We start from the raw sequence: 21,053 nt of genomic DNA, 5'->3' as shown, positions 1-21,053 counted from the left end.
CTCGGCCGAGAGAGGCGGTTACTCAGATGCCGGTCAGAAACCCGCCAAAATACGCCCGCCCGCGGCGCCGCTGACCCCACAGCCCGTGTCGGGTACACCTGAAACGCAAGAGAAAATCCCGCCGGGGCCGCGCCGGCGTCGGTGTTCCGTGCAGGCAGTCCGGAGAGACCGCCGGGGGTCCTCCGGTTTCCCCGCCCTTTTGGCCGCCATTTTCAGAAGGTCAAACCAACTCCGCCACGCGCCACGCCCAAGAGGGCTGCCTGGCGGCGGCGGGCTGCAGTACCGCGCTCTGCCCACAAGGCGGCAGCACTGCCGCCCACCCCAGCCGGGGGCGCCGCGCGCCTTGGGGCTGCGGGCAGCCAAGGCGGCAAAAAGGAACAGGGGCGATCCCCCCGCAAAAAACTCCTCTAAAAAAAATGCCAAAAGCCTGCCTCTTACCAAACAAGAACCAAATAAGCCCCCTTTCTTTCAAGCCTTCTTGAAATAAATTTTATAGTTCTAGTTTTCCTAGTTCTATTCACACGCATATTTATACCGGACATTGATGTGTTACGTCACTTATACAATCTATTATGCCTATTCCTATTATCTGTATTTATTCATATTTTGTGGTTTTATCAATATCATTATATATTGATTGTATATTTCTAGACTTCGATTTAGATTTCTATCATACTTTTATTATTCCAAAAAAAAATTCCCATCTCTAACCAAACAAATACCAAAAACCCCTTCTTTTAAACTATATTGAAATCATTTTATATTTAGAGCTTGCATAATTATATTCACAATTATAGTCACCGTTTATACTGATGCATTCTATTCATAATTACATATCACATATGTATTATTCACATCATATAGATAAATTATTATTTTTATTATGTACCAAATCTACTGCTACAACTTCTTTTTTCTAATATTTTCAATTTTTATATCCATCTTGATGTATTCATGAGATATTTTTACAAGTAGATTTCTACCTTTCTATTATTTGTATTTGTAGTTTTTATCATAAAACCCCTGCTTTTGCCAAGTAAAAAAACCATCCTTTCTTTTAAACTACTTTTAATAATATTGTTGTATTTATATTTACCATATCTATAATGTTTTAGATATTATATCATAGTGATGTACTATAGTTAGAGCTATTTCCTATAATATATCATAATAAGATATATACAGTATCACTTGTATTACGTGTTGTATGGATTTATGTCACTTTAGATTTACAATCCTTTAATAATTTTATAGATATATCTGCATAGATTCGCAACACATTTCTATATTTAAAATTTCCTTTGAGTTGTGTTTATATTTATCATCTCTATTGATATATCTGTAAACATACACAATGCTCTATTAAAAAATACAATAGCTTATTGGAATATATCATGACTTATGTTACCTGTTAATTTTTAAATATAGATCGAATAGATCAAAATAAAAGTTTATTCCCATTTCTGCACATCTACTTGTTTTGTTTAAAGATAGCTATCCTTAGAATTTTACATTTAAAATCCAATTCCTAAATACAAGGACAAAACAAACAGCATCGAATTCCCACCAATGTCTTCCAAAACCATCAAGATACCTCCACCAGCCAAACAACTGCCAGCGAAAAAAACACACAACACTCTTTTCACTGACAGTTCTCATCACATCAGAAAAATGGAACCAAACGAAAAGAAAACCCTGGAGAAACACACGCAGCAAATCACAAAAACCTCTAAAAAAACCCAAACCAACTCGCTCAACTCCAATCAGTGCCACTGACCCTGAACGTCATTTTAAAAACTAACCAAAATTCTACATCTACACTAACTCAAAGAATAAGCAATACTCTGTCAAAAGAACTTTAGTAAGCGAACTAATGCACGAAATAGAAAAAAACCCAAAAAAATCTCAACCACTAAAAAATAAGAAAATAACTACCCAAATAAAAAAAAACTACTTAAAAAGACCCACCATATAAATACCCACGTTCCCAAAAATAAAACTGATCAACAACCACCAAATACGTCAAAGGACAACAAAAAAAGAAAAGAAAAAAAAAGAAAGAAAAAAACCAAAAGAAAACACATTTGTAAAACAAAAGTCCCCCAAACCAAATCAACTTTAATTTACAACAAAAAAATTATTCCCAACTGAAGAATAAACGCATAGAGCCTCATTCGATCAAAATAAAAATACCACCCAGAAATAAACACAAAGCCTAAAGAGAAACGCAACCATTGACAATATCTCCCAAATGATCCGTAACAGTAAAACATACACTACAATCAAACAAACCAAATCAATAAAAGCCCTGGAAGACGAGAAACACGAACGCAATTAGAGAGATTTTAAAAACCCCGCTGCTATTAACGACACGACGCCACCTCGAACCCACCGAAACAAACGCTACACACTCACGCTAATAAAAGCCACCACGACAGAATTAAAATCCGAGCCGCTGCTTCGCGCAACGACCCGTAGAAACCATTGCACGCCTTTAAAAACAGAATAGCCCGGCAAAAAAAATATCCGACTACAGAACTCGATTCAAACCAAACCTTTATCGTCACCACCTGAACCGAGAACCGTACCGGTCAGGAAGAACGCCAGAGCCCTTAGCGCACACCCACTGCGACCCACACAAAACCGTGCGATCGATCCCTACAGAGCGCCTCCGAACCACGACACCCAAGAACTTGCGGCAGCCGAACCCCGCGCTGCCGGCCCCGGACGGAGCGCGGCTCCCGGCGGCAAAGCGGCTCCTCCGGCGCGCAGGGGCGGCGCCGCCCCGGAGACCCCCCCGCCCCCGCCCGCTCCCCCTGCCCGGGGGACCCCGGCGGCGCCCGAGCCCCGCGCCCGGAGCGGACAGAGCGGCCGGCACCGGCCGGGCCGGCGCAGCAGCGCCCGCGCCGCCTCTGCCGCCCTCGGCCGGCCCGGCGCCAGCCGCCCTCGGCTCCGCACGGCGGCTCGCACCGGCAGAGCGGCTCCGCCGCTGCCGCGCCAAATTCCCCGTGCGCCTCGGCAACCGCCCGGCCCGGGCCGGCAGCGCTCCCGAGCGGCAACGCTCCGGCCCGGGCCGCGGCCACAAGAAGCGCCCTCAAATGCAGCGGCACAGCCCCGACTGCAGCCCTGCAAACGCTGCCAGAGCTGCAGCTTCCCGCAACTGAACCCCGAAACTGACGCCGCGGGCGGCGCTCACCTCGCTTCAACAAGGGCAAAGAAATGGGTTCTCCCCTTCAAGTTCATCCCCTGGGAGAGCAGAAAAGAAGGGGCTTTCCTCCAATGAAATCCTTCAAGCCGTGTGGAAAGGGGGATTTTGACCTCAATTCAAACCCTTGCAAAGGAGGGACACCAGCGCTGTCCCCTCCATTTAAACCTTAGGATGATGAAAATGGGCTGGCTGCCTTCAAATCAAAGCCATCAGATGACAACAATACTTTTCCCATTCCCGTTCAAATGGAACGCAGGGATTCCCTGTCACCCCTGGGATACCCCTAACAGCCGGGAAAAGGCAGGTTTTCCTTCAATCAACACCCTTCGAACCGCAGGTGAAGGCGGATCCCTCCCAGTTCGAACACAGACAATATTAGGAGAGTAGCTGCTTGCCTCTCCTTCATTTCTTTTGTCTTCACAAGCTCCGTTTTTGGTCCTGGGGAACCGGGGAGGGGGGACTGCCAAGATCAAATTGAAAAGGGAAAGGACCAAAGTCCCCGCTCCAAATCCACACGCGCTCACCCGTTCGGCTGCTGCTTCCCGGCACAAAGATTCGTCCCTCGGCACCTCCTTGAAGCGATGCTCTGCGTATCCAAGCGCGTATGCAGGTGTTCGCCCAGACACTGCAAGAAGCTCTCGCAGTCCTTCCATGAGACAGCCCCAGGAGCCCCCCATGAACCCTAACCCTAACCCTAACCCCTTCCCATTATCTGCAAAATGATCTGAATTTACAATTCTTTCCATTCTCAGTCATTCTTCTTCAAGGTATTCACCAAAGTCAGAAATGTTTTATTTTGTTCCTATTTCGGAGCTGATTCTAAAAAGCAAACTGGGAGCAGCTCTCCAACTTCTCAAGGGGAAAAAGACAAACGAAGGACAGAGGTGGCAACTGACAGTCCCAGGGCCTGAAACCTTGGAAAGCACAGTTTAGGTTCCTGGTAGCTAAAACAGTTTAATGTTGGTTGTGCTGCAATCCCTGCTCAGACTTTTAAATCTGTGTGATTTACTGTACAGTATCTTTCTAACTAAACTTGTTAGAAGGCTTAATTTAGGATTTGAATTTGGGCCCATTCACTATAAAATCTTGCAAAGGCTGAAGGATTGGGGTGGTGACTGCTCTCAGCAAAGGTTATTTGTCAATATTATGTCAAATTTCCCTCAGCTGCAGGCAGGAAAGGCAAGGGTTGGGGTTGGGAATTCTACAAGCAAGAATTCCTTGTTACTGTTGATTTATTGTGTGTGTGTCAGTGAACCAGGGCTGGGACAAGGATGTGTCCCTTACAGAGCTGCCACTGGAGCTGTTGGCCCTTGGAGCCATTCTAAAGGTCTGACTCTATCACATTTTGAGGCTATCCAGAGTTCAGTTAGCAGCTGGGTCTCACTCAGGTGCAAGCAGCCAGGGGAGGGTCCTTACCTGGTGCAGCCCAGTGCCCCTGCTCAGCCTCGCTGCAGCTGCTGCTGGCACAGACTGGCACTGGGGCAACAGTTCCAGGGCACTGGGATCGCTGAGGACTGGTGGTGGTGGTGGCACAAGGCGTGTAGGAACCTGTGCACAGGTGTCCAAACAGAAAGTTTATAGCACCACACTAAATCTGACCTTCTGTCATGCAGGAATTTCTTAGGATTTGCTGGGTTTTCTCATGTGGTCAGTATGGCGAAGGTAACGAAAGGTCAAGGCAGGAGCATTAAAAATGCTGATGGTGCTGACTGACAGGTGGGGAGGAGCTGCCATCCTGCCTGGAGCAGCATCCACCTCTGCAGGCACTGCCACCTTCCCCTGGAGGCGTGAGCAGGGCTGGGAAGGGTGAAGAGCCCGACACCACGCTCACACTGCCAGCGGTGGCCAGCGCCACCCTGATCCTGATCCGGTGCCCGACACGACCTCGCACTGCCAGCTGTGGGCAGCGTCACGCCTGATCCTGATCCGGTACTGCACGGATTGCTCCGGAAGGGCGGAGCTCTGCATCATCCACACCGATCACCTGGAGCAGGGCATCTCACCCTGGGAGAGCTGGAGCACATCCCACCTGCCGGAAGGATGGAGCACATCTCACCCCTGGGAGAGATGGAGCACATCTCACTCCCGGGAGAGCTCATCTGCTGCTTGTTAACTGACTCAAACAGGACAAGCTGTCTCGTAGCAACTTGGTTTGGTGCCATCGGATGAACGCTCCAGGCTGACAATGAACACCTTACTGTGGGAGTGAGACCTGGAAAGATGAGCTGGATTTCTCACTGACAGGCACCTCACTTTACTGAAAAAGCTATAAAAGTTACACCAAACTTTCCCAAAGCAGAAATCTTCTGCTCATCCCCTGTACATGTGTGGAGTTTCTCTCCCGAGCAGCGAGCCTGCATTGCAGTTACTCTTCTGGACAGTGAGTGAAAGGACTCTGGGTACACCAATGGTATTTGCTGCTAAGTTCCATTTGACCCCTAATCAATTACTCTTTTTCTTTTGCTAGCTTTAAAATAGGTACCTTGATAAGCACTTTTATGTAATCTACCAGTAGTTCTTCCTTGTTTATACTGTGTAGTGAAGACCTTTTGTCTGTTATCTCCTGTCTGTTCAATAAATACCTGATTTTATGAACTGACCTGATTTGCCATCCTTAGAACTTGCGGACCAGATTTCTTAAATTTAAGCGGTTGCCAAAAATCTGAGGCTAAGGCAGGGCTTGCCTGAAGCTCCCACTTGTTTCATGACATTTTTGGCATAGCTGAAGACAGGATGGCAAACAATTTAGAGAAACAGACAAAAGGCTTAGCAGATCACCTGCAAAGGCACAGTTTTCATATTGAAACTGGTGATCTTTGGCCAGCAGATAACTGGTACAAGTGGGAAAAAATGTAGGAGAAAATAGATGAAAAATGGGGACTGCTGAAAGATAAAAGGGAGTAGGTTTATTTGTAATGCACTGGCACTATGTTTAAAGTCTGCATGGCAATGGAGGGAACAGATGATAAAATGGTAATTTGAGAAATGAAATAAAGGAAATAAATTGAATTGGTATTGTGAAATTGTCTCCACGATACCAAAATGACAAATTGAAACAAGAGTTAAAAGAATCCAAGGGAAAGACAAAAACCTGGGAAGAAAATTTAAAATTGACAATACTAAAAAAACCCAGAGATGATCATATCCCAGGAGATGGATTTTGGAATGTTTTATGGAATTGTCTGAGTAGCTCTTACCTCTTATATTTACATGATCTGTTCATGACAGGTCCAGCCTGTGCTTCAACTTAGTATCACTCTAAGCCCTCAGTCTGCAGTGAAATTAATGTTTTGGGAAGTTCTTACAGCTCTATTTAGTGCTGTAAGGGTTAGGATGATTTTCTGGGAGCAGGCTGTCTGTCCAGACCTGTTTCCTTCCCTCTCCCTCTCTGACTGTCCCTTGGCAAGGCTGAGGTGAGACCAGGATCTGTACAATGTGACTGCCTGTGTCGTCCTGAGGCTGGAGCCATTTGCTATGAGTGCTGATGGAGTGTGAGGTGCTGAAGATGAAAACCCCTTCTTTTCCCCTGAATCCCAGGACACTGGGCCCATTAAGAGCTCCTCTCTTGGTGGCACTTTAGGGATGCTCCCCAGGGCAGCAGGCAGAGGAACCTGTGATGGGTCAGCATGGGCACAGTCAGGACTCACTGACACAGCTGGAGGTGCTGGGACGAGGTCACCCTTGGGCTACAGTCGCAGGTGAGGTCAGCGTGGTTCCTTGTGAACGTTCCATAGGACCATACACAGAATTGTTCCTTGTGAACATTCCATAGGACCATATACAGAATTCCACCATGGACACAGTCGCCACAGTTCGGAACTTGGTGAAATTGAAGTAAAGTTGAAGGGTTTATCCACTAAGAGAAGTAGTGATTTATAAATTAAAGCAGAGTGGTGATTCCACACTAGCAGTTTGGGATTGGTGCTAGCTAACCTGTGCCAGACTTCCACTCAGAGACCTACCCAGTGAGGCCACCCCTGTGTGGGGAGGAGAAAACCCCAATGATTCAGGGTCCAGACTGCTAAACTGCAAGTGCCATTACTCCATGAAAAGTAAATATTAGCCAGTCTCTAAGCACTTTTCTGTATTCCAGGTCAGCACACATCTATGGAAATGCCTCTGCTTTAAGTAACCTAGGGATAGATGCAGCCAGTGTATAACCATGTGCACTTCTGTTCTCAGCCAAATCAAGCTGGAGACTTTTTATTACTTTCCTGGGAACTTTCTTTGCTCAGGATTTTCCTGGGAGGCATCTGTACCATGTCTTTACAATGTAATTAAGAAGGATTTGCTGCACGTCCATACAGATGGGCTGCAAGCACAGGGAAACAATCTCACCTTTAGAACAGTGCTTAAAATGAAATTTCCTTCTGTTATTATCACACATTTGTTAGTACATAAAATATATTTAATAGAAACCAAACCATCAAACAGTGAGTAGATTGATAAAGTTCAGAACAGCATCACTTGTGCCCTGGCTGCAGCAGACACCTGGCTGCACACGTGAATGGAACACGTTCTGGGGACCAGTTAGTGCTGCAGACACTAATGCTGCCTGCCAGAGCTCAACATGTAAGCTCTCAACAGATTGATCTAAGGAATCTGGAGGAAAAGAAACTGCCATCTGATTCCCTCAGCTTCAGGAAGCCACAGTGGCAGATGGCAAACTGCGCAGTCAGTTGGCTCCAAGATCTTTAACTCACATGACCAACAGTTACTGCAGAAAGAGAAATAAAAATCTATCAGAGGAAGCAGTTCACAAATAAAAGTCTTCACTCATGGCTCCGCGCAAGTTTCTTTATGCTGTTCCTTCCAAACCTTCTGTTTGTGAAGGTCTCATTCATTCAGGTTGCTTTTTCTCTGGCATTTCATCCGCATGTCTTGCATGAAGTTTCTGAAGGCTGGTTCTTCATGACTCTCCTCAGTCACTGGGGGAAGAAACGACAGTTCAGCACTACTCTACCTCTGTTACTGACAAAAGCTAGAGTCAGGATAGTCAGAACAACATAAAACATCTGTTGGATCTTCAAATACATTCCAGGGTAAAAGAAATAATTGATCCGAAACACCAGTGGAACAGGAAAAGAATGAAGATTAAGTCTGTGAGCTATAGAAGAGAAAAATCACTCTCTAAGGACTTAGGAGATTGCTCCAAGACCATAGTCACAGCAAAAGCCACAGCCAGGGGCAGAAACTGTAAGGTGAAGGAGTTGATAGAACAGCTGGGCATCGATCAGGTTCAGAGGTCACTGCATGCCTCAAGCCTAATGAGCTCTCTGGTTTATGTGTGCTATACACCTATCAATTACTTACACAGAAAACTTACAATTGAACTCTCACAGAGGCTGGAGAGTGATGGCACTGACCAAACATTGCAGCTGGGCTTCTGCTATGGATTCTGACACATGCATTTAGGTGACTGAGTGTGTGCTTGTTTTCTAGGCTCTCTTTACAGGCCACCCAGGTAATGAAATACAGAGGGCATTTCCTGACTGCATGGGCAGTTTCAGGCCTCATTCCCTTACCTTCATGGTCAATGTCGTCAGTATCACTCTCCCTCTCTTCTTCCTCTTCATTGAGAGTTCCTCGTGTAAGGATTAGCTCAGAGGGACCCATTGCAGAAGCATCATCAGGTCCTTGAGGGGAAAAGAAATGGTTGTACACAAACCAGCTTGCTAAAGGTAAGATATTGTTAACATTGACAGCTTTTATCCGCACATAAACACAACAATTAACACCTATTCTGGATCATGGTCCCAAAGACACAGGACAGACTCCATCAGCACGTACCTGTAAGGAACAGTGCAGCCAACAGAACAGCTCTCCCATATTCTAATCTGTTTCATCTTTTCTAAAGTCCCTCATTATTTTTACTGTTTGCTGCTTTAGCTGCACTGCAGGGTTTCCTGCGTATTTAGGAATACCTAAATGTGGCCAATCCCACAGGAACTAAAGCCCCATTGCTCTAACATGGAGCTGCTTTCACCCTTTTGCTGTGGGAACAGAGAAGCACTTCTCAACACAAACTCTTCAGAAAACTCCTGCAGTGAACTCGATGTTCCTGGTGAGGTACCTGCCAGGGTGCTGCTCTGCATACACACACTGCCCATGTCCTTCCACAAGTGCTCCAGCTGCTCTCTCTTTTGTTTCTCCTGAGCTTCCTCCTGTGGATAAAGTATTACATGTGGATTCTGAGAACATTTTAAATATCAGTAGGAAAGTAACCTCACCCAAACCCAGCATCTGCTCCCAGCCAGAGTGCAAGTCACTGAGCAGATCTCACATTACAACTAAGGTTACACAGAACTTTTGACCAAACACAGACAGCACCCTCCAGTATGGCAGACTTCTAGAACATTTTCAGAAACATCAGGAAGCCAAGCTCAGTGCAGCTGTGCCTGCAGAGAACTATCCTTTGGGCAGCCAGGACTCAAAATGAGCAGAGCTACTGATTCTGGCACTGCAGATCAGTCTCTGTTACTGTTTAAGTCAAACCAGTACACTTTACTGGTAGGAAGATACAAGGACAGCCTCGACAAATCACTTGAGAATTTATTTTCAAGAACTCTCTATCCTTCTGAATGGAAGATACAAAACTATTTCCCAACCATTTTCTCACAATTAGCTTAAATACTAGCACTAAAGCAGCAAACAATATGTGTTTTATAAAACATCTTTATTCTTGTAAAGACATGTTCCATCACATCTAGGGAAAACAAGCAGAAAGCAGATTTCTTCAGGACAGGGGTTTTTCCCACACCGAGTATGACTAGTAAATGAAATGTCAGACCCACTCAACATAAAGGCACTTGTGTGCATTAAAGTGACCTCAAGATACTCTGTCCAGGCATACAACAGCCAAAACCACTTACCAGTGTTTTTCTCAGGCGTTCATATTCTGGACGATACTCTCTGAAAAGATAGAGTGCATTCAGTCTGAATCAACACATGACTTATATTAAATAAGGAACATCTCAGAGACTTCCTTCTACCCCAGAAAAAGTTTTCTCAAGGCTTTCATGTTTGAGAGACATTTCAGAAGGACTAACAGTACTTTTTATCCAGATTGGATTCTGAAACCAATGGATGCAAAATAAGTGAACATATTTAATTGAAACAGCAAGAGTTCAAACCTTGATTGTTGTACAGAATTAGAGAAAAATATTCCTTCACATATTTGATGGCACAGATAGCTTTTGCTTTTTCACTGAACAGCAAACACAAAAATTCACCTCTGAATAGTTCCTTTACACTGCCACTTTCTATGCTGATGCTTGAAACCCTAAACTACCTTGGCTAAGGAAGGCGTAGAGTCCTTCAAATCAAAGGAGCTACAAATCAGAACCTTCAGAAGTGTTCCCTGGGCTGACTGTGGCCTTACCGCTCGTATTCATCCACAGCTTTAGAAAGCTGGGTAAAAAACTCCTCCAGTCCTGTGCCGAGCACCGCAGAAACACCAACCACCTGCAAGAGAAACCATACACAACTGCAGAGAAACTGAACCAGTCTCTAACAAAAAACCAAAACCACTAACAAATGATTACTAGTCTAAACACAACAATAGCCATTTAATCACAGTAGTGGCACAAGAATGTGCAGTACCACTTCTGCTTCTCTCCATCCTGCTTTCAAACTCCTTGTCCACTTGCTGTTCTTGTTTGTTACCTCTGTCTTTTGGGTGGTGCTGGTTTTCTGCTTGGTGAGTTGTTGCAGTATTTTTGGGGGGCGTTTCGGTTTTTTGACAAGTTGGGCATTTCAAGAGACAGTCGGGTCTTTCTGTCACTTACTTGTTTACTGTTAATAATCCAATCTGTTAATACTGTTAATCTGTTAATACTGTTAATAATCCAATAGGGTTATAAGTAGTTAGTATGTATCAGTGTACTAGAGGTAGCAAAATCAACAGCTGACCTTCTGGCTCTGAAATTACAAATAATACTTTGTATTTAGCCACATCACACTTGGCCACGCAGTCCAACCCCAGAAGTGTGGGGTGGAGAATTCCATCAGTTACTGCAGCAATACATTGAATGTGCACATCTCCTTCCTAACTTGGGCTTGTCTATCATTACACATCTGGCCATTTGTTCTGTCTGTGGTAAATCAGCTATCTAAAAATACATTTCATTAGCGCTATTACTAGCCAGAATCAATCATCTTCTAACAAAAATTCTTCCTCTTGTTTGAAAGCAAGACAGTCTTAACTACTCACTACCAAATGGAAGACTTTTTGCAATACAGCCTTGCACTTGGTCATTAATACAGCAAACGTGAGACAGCTCTCCAAAGGATTTTAAGTATCACTATATGCTGACATATGTTAATATTTCTACTTCCCCTGCATTGAAGCACAAGCTGCAGTCTGTGCTACAATCACCACATGACCTGCTCTCCAGTCATGCAGAGAAATAGGACCTAATTAACAAATAAAGAACACGGAGTACTTAATTCTGTAAATGGCATCACTACAATCCTCTCTGAAATTCTGTATATTGTTCCACATAGAACATGTACATCTGGCTACATTATTATTATTATTATTATTATTATTATTATTATTATTATTATTATTATTATTATTATTATTATTATTATTATTATTATTGTTATTGTTGTTATTGTTGTTGTTGTTGTTGTTGTTGTTGTTGTTGTTATATCTTTGTGAATAGAATCACTTATTTTCATTGTCTTTCTTTTAATACCCATAAAGCCAAGAAAGCTTGCTTTTCCTTTAGTAAAAGCTAATGACAAACACAATTAGCTGAAACCTTTTGCATGGACTATGGGAATAGTAACAGCCTCCGATGCACAGGGTTTCCTGAGGAACTGGATTACTTTGTCTTCTCAAAACCTGGTTAAGTGAGAAAAAAACCCCAACTTCTTTTTGCCCAAGAAAATATGGGGGGGGGCAGGGGAGAGAGGGTGTTTGTTTGGGTTTGAGATTCTTTCCATTCTTCCTGCGTACTAAATTGCACAACTGCACTAGACACTTTCTGAACAAGGAAAATTACCTCAGACAGGAAATGCTGCAACAAAGAATGCTGCCTCTCACCAGCCTATCTTCTCATGATTAATCACAACATTGAATTATTCAGGGCTGCCACTCAGCCTGACAAGTTACTGAAGTTACTGTGTTCAAATTAGTAAATCCTCAACATGGCTCATCAAGAGACTACAGTTCAAAAGGGCAGTGCAAAGACCCTTTACAGAAGGACAGAATGGGTAGGACTGGGTGATACATCTGGAGATAATCTAGTCCAACTTCTCTGCCCAAAAAGCAGGATTAACTAGAACCGGTTGCCTCATAACTTGGTCTGTCTCCAAGGTTGGAGACTTCACAATTTCTCTGCACTGTCTGTTTCAGTGCTCAATCAGTAAAAATTAAGTCATTTTTTCCTCTTCTGCTCAAACATAGTTTCCTGTATTTCACTTTGTGTCTATTGCCTCTTTTCCTTTCCCTGAGCACCAGTGAACAGTCTGCCTTTTGACTTCCTCACACTCTACTCCCACCCTACATAAAAAACATTATTCTCTTCTCCAGGCTTTGATGAGAGGTAATAAACAAAAACAAGATTCTTACCTTCAGTGAGCTGTAAAATTCATCCAATACTAAACTCATGGAACGAGTCAGGTTACTGACATAGGAGGTCTCTTGATTCAGGGCATCCTGAAAAGTCTCAAAGTCCTGCATCCATTCTACTGCGAAACTGTGGTCGATTATGTCAGTCTGGAAGGAGAAGGGAAAATATTCACCAGTAATAATCTTAGCCGTAGGCTGTTAAGTGGACAAATATAAAAAAATCCATGTTAAGCTTATTTTCAAAATGTTAATCTTTTCCAAATGCTCAGCTCTGGTCTGAAGTTTTGCAAGTTCTGTTTTTATCAAATCATCTACATGAATATCTGAAAGAAGACAAACAACCGCTCAGGTTTAAGAAGGCAATGACTGTTAAGGGAACAATCACAGATCTAAAGCCTTCTACGACTTACTGCAAAGGAGCATTCAAACACTGCACACTATATAATAAAGCTTACAGTGTAAATAGTAGATTGTATGATTGAGGCCAGGCAGGAGCAGCCCCCACTGAAATCCCAAGTTTTCCTGATTGCCTGGGAGCTGGGGGAGCTGGTGCCCCTTCCTTGCTGGGCAGCAGCCCAGTGATGGGGGCTCTGTAATGCCAGCTGTGCTCCCACCCAAGGAGCTTACAACCCAAACTCAGGGCACAACAATGGACACAAACAGGTGAAATGGCTCCACAATTTTACATGGACTCATGTGCAAACAGTCTATTCAAAAGTTTCATCAAAATCTTGCCACAGGCATATCCACCCTCAGCACAACATGAGGTGCCTAAAACTCTGGTACGTTTCATTTCCCTGCACCAGTGGGAAGGAGAAAGATGAAGTATCGCCTAGCATTACTCACAAGATTTAAGACAGAACTGAATCCCCCAAGAGTGAAAGCCCGAGTACTTCAAATTCTATAAATAAAATAAAACCATCTCTACAAATTGTGGTTTTTTTCCCTCTGCACATCTTAAAATTCTAAAATCTGCACATCAATAAGTTGCCTAGGATTCTTCAATTGTAATCAAGAGTCAATTTAAAAAAACTAAACTTAATTACATTTTGTTAAAAATTCTTAAAATGCTGTTGCCTTTACTCTTTAGCAAAGGCAAACATTAAATTAAAATGAAGTTTGAAGTTACGAATCCTGCACCTCAGGCCTACCTTACCTAACGATCAAGTCCCGCTTTTAGTCTTTCAAAAGGAGTATTTTCTTAAGAGAGAATGATTTGCCTACCTTGTGCCTTTTTCTATGGGAATAAAAACCCCAAAAACTTAGAAGCTTATCTAAAATTACTGTCTAGAGCTAGAGAGAAAACAGATACAAAACCTTGCTCAGTAAGGAAGCAGGTCCCAAAAGAGGGTTTGGGTCACTGGGCAGACAGGTGGAGCTGGGGCACAGCAGACACTAAAATGGCACAGGAAAGGCACAGCTGTGGGAGCTCTGTGTGAGTGCAGAGAGCCTGCTGTGCTGGGGATACAAATACAAATGATATCTGTGGGCAGCAGCACCCACACCAAAGATCTAACGGGATCCTTTCAATATCTGAAATGATTATGTTTGATTATGTTTTGAGCCGTAAAACTCAGAAGCACTCCTTTAGGACTGCGAGTGCCCTACATGGCAGTGGGTGTGTATCTCCAGACTGGCTTCCTCCTCCCAGCAAACACTGGATCAAACAAACACCTTCTGCTGAGTTTTGCCTGGTGCAGTGTGTGGGACTCCCTTCCTCAGAACATGCAGGGGTTACACCACTCTCACTGTGGGTCACTAGCCTGCTGCTGGGTAGAAACAGGAACAAAGTCAAATTCCATGTGGAAAGAGGGTGTGTAAGAGCAGACTCTCTCATCTCCTCCCTCTTACCTTACAGGGTTAAGTGTCCCTATAGCCCAGGCTTAAGGTCCCAAACGTGCTTCAAAGTGATGGTGTTCTGTTTTGGCTGCAACTGCCCATCCCTGGTTATTCTTGTGCCTCCTTTAGATTTGGTTGTCAGCCTGCAGCCCCCTCCCAGTCTCTCTTTTCTAGAAAAATCTATTATTGTGGTAAAACAAAGACACCACACCAAAGAAGCTGAGCAGAACAATGTCCCACTAGGAAATGGAAATCAGAGCTTTGACTTACTTTGTTCATAACTATGATGAAAGGTAGCTTTGTCTTGTACAGGATACTGGGCAGGGAGACACAAAATGAAAGTTTAACATCAATTTAAAACTCACTAGAATAGAAAGCATGTTAAGCATAAGGCAGACAAGACTTATGCAAGACTGAATACATTTGACATCAAAAGAAAATTATTTTCCTCTGCAGCAATCAGAATGTAATTTTCACCCAGGTCCTGCTTACAATCGTTGAACAAATATGCTTCCCCAATATGTAAGCACACATCTGTGAGGCAGAAAATCTCTGACACACACAGTTGATTTTGGTCACCATTATCTATGTCTCTCAGATCCCAGTTTTTAATTACATTTGCATTTTGCATTTGACTCAGACCTCAGGTTCTGAGAGATCGTAAACTGAGCAATGAATTCAAACACCACAGAACAAATAAAAAGAAAAACTACCTCAACACAAGAGCTCACACACTTATTGCACTGTATACGTGTTCACCTTTTGCTCAAACTAACATCAGAAAATGCAGCATGCAGTAAGACATATTTTGCACACTGTTATAGTGATACAGCTCCTGATCTTGATACAAGGATTGCAAGGGTTTTTGAAAACCTTTTACCAACATTTACCATGAATTATGACAGCTTTAGCTATGCTGATCATTCTATAGGTATTTAGTCCCTGATTTAACATGAAAGAAGAGATACAAAAGAGAAAGAATACAATAAACCAAGATCTCATTGCTATGCTGAACTCAAAACAAATCTTGAAAAATCTCTTGAAGTATCAATAACATTAAAAAACAGAATAAGAAACTATGTGTTTACAAGAAGAAAACTTAAACTAGACTATCTTGATACATCTTAGATAAATGTGTTTATAAGCAACAGGCAATGCTAAACTTTTGTAACCAGCATCCACCACACCAAGGTCTCAGGGATTATTTAATGCTTTCAGTGGGAGTTTTGAGCCAATGACCTCCCTATGTCCATTGGCATCTAATTTATTCTGCTTTTTCAATGAGAAAGTCACTAAGGGAATAACCAAGGCAGTAGATGAAGTGGATCTGAGACACCCTGGCCTGCACAAAGAGCAGCATGGGCAGCAGGGTGAGCAAGGTGAGTCTCCCTTTTCCCTCTGTTCCCATCCCACCTGCACCAGGAGCAGCGTGGGCAGCAGGGTGAGCAAGGTGAGTCTCCCTTTTCCCTCTGTTCCCATCCCACCTGGAACTTTGCACCCAGCTCTGCAAACCAGGGTACAACAAAGACGTGCAGTGGTACAGTGGGCCCACAGGAGGCCATGGAAACCATCAGAGCACTCTCCTATGCAGACAGCCCAGAGAGCTGGGATTGTTCAGCCTGGAAAAGGCTTCAGGGAAGCTTCATTGCAGCTTTTCAGTATACAAAGAGGTTTATAAGAAAAATGGAGAGTGACTTTTTACCAAGGCTGTCACAGACAACTTTTATGAAAAATCCTTTCCTTAGGATTTTTCCTCCTGAGAAGCTGAGAGGCCTCAGGAACAAAATGTAAACATTGATTATCTGCTGCTGTGGAATGCAACAGGTGGATCTGGGATTGGTCTCATGTGGTTGTTTCTAATTAATGGCCAATCACAGCCCAGTTGGCTCAGACACAGAGCCTGAGCCACAAACCTTTGTTATCATTCTTTGCTATTCTATTCTTAGCTAGCCTTCTGATGAAACCTTTTCTTCTATTCTTTTAGTATAGTTTTATTGTAATATATATTATAAAATAATAAATCAACCCTTCTGAAACATGGAACATCCTCATCTCTTCCCTCATCCAAGAACCCCTGTGAACATGGTCACACTAGGCTTCTAGGGACAGGACAAAGGATAATGATTTGAAGCTGAAAGAGACATGCTGACAAAATTTTTCATGATGACAGCAGAGAGATACTGGAGCACACTGCACAGGGAAGCTGTGGTTCCCCATCCCTGGAAGTGTCCAAGGCCAGGCTGGATGGACCAACGTGGTCTAGGGGAAGGTGTCCCTGCCCACGGAAGAGAGCATGGACTAGATGGCCTTGAAAGGTCCCTTTAAACCCAAACTATTCCATGATTCCCCTCAAAAGTAACTATTAAAGAGACACAGCAATTGAAGCAGATGGGCTGCATTTCCAGCCTTTCTTACCTGCAGGCATAGAGCATGTTGGACATAAAGGTGATGGGGTTGGTACTGCGAGAGGTGTCCATCACATAGACAACAACGGAAGGGAAGGAGGAGGCCTGGGAACACCAAGTCAGGGATAGTTTGGTTAGAAACTCACTGCTCAACAGCCAGGTCGCTCACACAGCTTCACTGTCCAGCCATGCCAAAAGCACTTACCAAGGCCTCAGTTATGATGGTTCCTGATGCTGACCAAGTAAATACCTCGATTTGCCCTGGTGTGTCAATAATAACATACCTGGTAAGAAGTTACCCCCAAACAACAATAAGGAAAAATTAGTTAAGCACAAGGTCCTATTCTGACTAGATTATTACCAGCATACAATGGCAACTGACATGATTATTCTATAACAGACGAGAAAAGCTTCTCCCAAACACTAATGAGATTTATGGGCATGCCTGAAAATCTCCGGTGTGAATTTTGTAACTAAGAAGCATGTAATCTCATGAGTTGAAGGCATCAATTTGCCAGACAGTTAGTAGTGCAAAATCTTAAAAAAAAGAATTAATTGCAGCGTATTTGAACAGTATGTGAGAGAAAACGATAGTCTAATGGAAGACAAGAAAAGCAGGACTGTAATAAGCAGGCTTTATTTTTATGTATGCAAAGAAAATCTAGTTTATCCATTCTATGCCCTTTTCCACATTAAATTTATAACAAGGCTGAAAAAGCCAACTAGAAAGCATTCAGAGAAGTTTTTTAGAATTTTGCAATTTTCCCACAATGATCTCAGAAAAGCACAACTCTCTAGAATGTACTCACTTAGATGCATTTTGTCTTTTTTCAATAAACTTCATCACCTGATTGAAAAAGCAGAAGTATATTTTGTATTTCACAACAGGAAACTTTCATCTTCATTTCATAGTAGAAACTACATTAACTTACACAGCTGCAGGTGAATATCAAAAGGTTAAAGTCTTTATGCTTTTCAGAGTGTGAAAATGCCTTAATAAAGAGGGGTGAAAAATGCTCAGATCCTGCATATGTCAAAGACAATCTTGATTTTGTGTGTGTTCTAGTTTCTAGTACCTGGCTAAAGAAATTAGTGCCTGACTAAAGGCAGTTGTTCCGTCCTCTTCACCAAGAGATCATCTCAACATCTGACAGCAGCCCCCAGCCCAGAGCTGATTTAGTGGTTGATTTAGGAGGGCTCTCAATTATCAAACAGCCCCAGGAAAATTTAACGGGTTTCCAGAAGTGAGCTTCCCTACTCCTAAACCAGAGCATCCACATGAAAGATTTTACAGGAAACACACTGCAACAACAGTCCTGTACAAAGACTGAAGAATGTTCTAGACCTGTGGCTTCTTCATTTTACTTTAAAACAAACTGAAAGCCTGAAATCTCTCATATGAAAGCTAATGTGCTCTGACAGCATTGTAGAATACATAGTTCTGTATGGAGAATAAATCCCCAGAAATATGAGAAGGCCAACCAAACACAGTGCAGTGCCCTCGAGACTGGACACACACAAAACCCCCAAATCCAGCATATATCATGGAGCAGCACACAGAAACCACCTCGTACCTGGTCAAATCTTGTGGCAAAGAGATTGAGAGAGGTCACTATTCCGCCGTTTGGGCCCAGCCCATATCTGATGCTCCATTCAGGAAAGCAGATGGTTACACAGAGCCCAGAGGTCATCTTTGTCACCTCTGACAACAGATGCACTCTGGATATCCTGAGATCAAGGGACAAGATCCCCAATACATGATTAATACACACCTATAAGTCATTCAGCAGGGTAACAAATACTCTCTTACCCAAACATGTGCAACTGGCAGAGGAAGAGGGGCTATGTGGCTTCTCCTTGCCATTTGTGCTTTAACTGCACAAGAACCAGCACTGACTCATAACACACTGTCTTCTCCATCACTGCTCTCAACATCCAGACATCCTCCTCAGGCCTTTATTAACAAGGCACAACAATCTGGATAACAGATGCAGTGAGGCAAATAATGCACTTACATATTAATTTGAAACTTATATTTAGGATGTTCTGCTGGTAACCCCAAATCAAACAACAGCCAAAATCAAGAATCCTATCCCTCACCACCTTTATTCTTGTCTAAAATATTAAATTTAAGAGTCATACTTGCAAGTCAAAACCAAAGACTGTATTGTCTCCATCTGCACAAGCTATTACATAAAAGGCCAAGGACCTCCACAGCCCTCTGGAAGTTCAGCCACTTTAGCACAATGTCACTGCACTACAGTCAGCAACACTGAGCAAGAGCAAACACTCCCATGTCTCTGAGATTCAGAGAGACAACAGTCCTTTGGTTATGGCCAAATGGAAAAAATTGTTTTCTCCATCTACTACAGGCAAGTAGGAATTTCCATATTTGTTTATGACAAATAAAATTAGACTAGTTAAAATATGGGGAAAAGGCTGCTGGCTTCCCCAAAACCAAAAAACAAAATAAAACTAAACAAAAGGGCAGAGTCCCTATTGCTTGTAAAAATTTACTGTTAGGCAAAATCATTTTTAGCACAGGAGAAAACCACCTAAGTGCCAAATCTTGTAGAACACACATTCCTAATATCACATGCAAGAAATACACAGTCAAAACTCTTGATCTTCAGGCAACACTCTGCATTACTGCAATCCCCCCCAACACTTCCTGCCCCTTGACCACAGTGTTCACGCAACAGATTATTTTCAAAAACTTGAAATTTCAAATATCACTATTCAGACAAAAAAAAGGATACTGCTTCATGACTTCTTTATACTTTACGGTGTCCCTGATATCTAGGGGAGAAAGACATGTAAGCAGTTTTCCAACCCCCTGCTGGTCACCATCAGCTAACAAAGTACATCCACCACATCTCCATCTGTGTTCTTAGAGATCCAGCACTGGAACAGACACTCCAGCCATTCCTCTGACAGCAGCAAAACAACTCACACACCCACACTGTCTTTCTTATCTTTGGGAAGGCTGACTGGCATCCTTCACAGAGGGTAAGAGACAGGATTGTCACAAAACTAGGGATTGGTATGTTCTTTGGAACAGCTAAACATAAGACCTGTTCTACTGCTAAAATGTTTTCTCTAAAATTCACGTGTTTTAAAGTGCTTTAAAGCTCTTTGTTGTTAGCATATTTGTATGTAGGGGACCAGACCAGATCTGCTAATCCTTTCATTACTGACAAAAAAAAAGCCTCCAGAGCCAAAACACCTCCAGTCACACCAGATGACATAAAAAACGTACAAACGCATTGGAAGAATAGCTTTGGTTCTAAAAATACCCATATTAACCACTGTTTGGAGAAAAGACCTATAAATTTAACAAATAGTCCTCAAGTCGTTTTATTAAAACTCTTAATGGAACACAAGCAGCCCAGCTTGTATTCTCTCACGTGGAACACATGAAAAGGCTCCCGCGGAACACACGAGAAGACTCTCCGCGAACGGGCTCGGGCTCTGTTGAAGGCCCCGCTCCCTCCCGGCGGATCCCCGGTCCCCCGTCCCGCAGCGCTCACCGATGTTGGCGGGGAAGGGCAGGCTGTGCACGGCAGGGTCCAGGTTGATTACGTACGGAGGGCAGCGCTGCCCATGCAGGTGTGCGGCCAGGCGCTGCGGAGACACGGGGAGGCGTCAGCCCCGCTGGGCACGGCCAGCCCCAGGGGCTGACGCGACCCCTCGCGACTCCCGCAGCCTCTCACCTGCACAAAGGTGGTTTTTCCGGAGCCGGCCATGCCCAGCACCAGCACACACACCGAGGCGGCTCCCGCCGAGGCGGCTCCCGCCGCCGCGGCCATGTTCCCAGAACCCCCTTGTCCTTCCGGGGCGGGGGCGGCCGCGGCCCCGACGTAACGCGCGCGGGCCCGGTTGTGGCCCCGCTGCCGCCCGGACGCTCCGCGGGCCCGCGCGGCCTCCCTGCGCTGCTCGGCCCGGCGCGGCCCCGGGCGGCTCCCGGCGCTGCTCGCCCCGGCGCGGCCCCGGGCGCGCCACAACAGCGGCAGCGCGGCGG

At 44.0% G+C, this 21,053-nt stretch overlaps 1 protein-coding gene across 2 annotated transcripts; it reads right to left on the bottom strand.

Annotated features, from left to right (window-relative positions):
• Nucleotides 1-7,594: 7,594 nt before the first annotated feature.
• On the bottom strand, nucleotides 7,595-20,881 carry GPN1 (GPN-loop GTPase 1). 2 transcript variants are annotated; one of them, XM_066547726.1, is made up of 15 exons: nucleotides 20,746-20,881; nucleotides 20,563-20,656; nucleotides 19,792-19,831; nucleotides 18,607-18,673; nucleotides 17,842-17,879; nucleotides 17,238-17,316; nucleotides 17,043-17,137; nucleotides 14,898-14,943; nucleotides 12,789-12,935; nucleotides 10,590-10,672; nucleotides 10,081-10,120; nucleotides 9,282-9,372; nucleotides 8,734-8,844; nucleotides 8,027-8,136; nucleotides 7,595-7,925 (listed from the first exon to the last, which is right to left on the bottom strand). In XM_066547726.1, exons 1-14 carry the CDS (start codon nucleotides 20,839-20,841, stop codon nucleotides 8,045-8,047), a joined length of 1,119 nt encoding a protein of 372 aa, XP_066403823.1. In that variant the 5' UTR covers nucleotides 20,842-20,881; the 3' UTR covers nucleotides 7,595-7,925; nucleotides 8,027-8,044. The 2 variants fall into 2 exon arrangements, with proteins under 2 accessions (XP_066403823.1, XP_066403822.1); XM_066547725.1 differs by having other exon boundaries at nucleotides 7,595-8,136; nucleotides 20,746-20,880.
• Nucleotides 20,882-21,053: the final 172 nt, after the last annotated feature.

Source organism: Molothrus aeneus, chromosome 3 (assembly GCF_037042795.1).
Source record: "Molothrus aeneus isolate 106 chromosome 3, BPBGC_Maene_1.0, whole genome shotgun sequence".
In the NCBI taxonomy this organism is placed as follows: Eukaryota; Metazoa; Chordata; class Aves; order Passeriformes; family Icteridae; genus Molothrus; species Molothrus aeneus.
The sequence above is the reverse complement of the archived record's forward strand: the minus strand, read 5'-3'. Positions and strand labels throughout refer to the sequence as shown.

Coding starts and splice junctions, on each gene's coding strand:
- GPN1 (XM_066547726.1), bottom strand. CDS start 20,841: ATGGCCGCGGCGGCGGGAGCCGCCTCGGCGGGAGCCGCCTCGGTGTGT. Junction 17,880..18,606: donor TTGCCACAAGATTTGACCAG/GTACGAGGTGGT, acceptor TTTTTCAATCAG/GTGATGAAGTTTATTGAAAA. Junction 12,936..14,897: donor TCATCATAGTTATGAACAAA/GTAAGTCAAAGC, acceptor TTCTCCTTCCAG/ACTGACATAATCGACCACAG.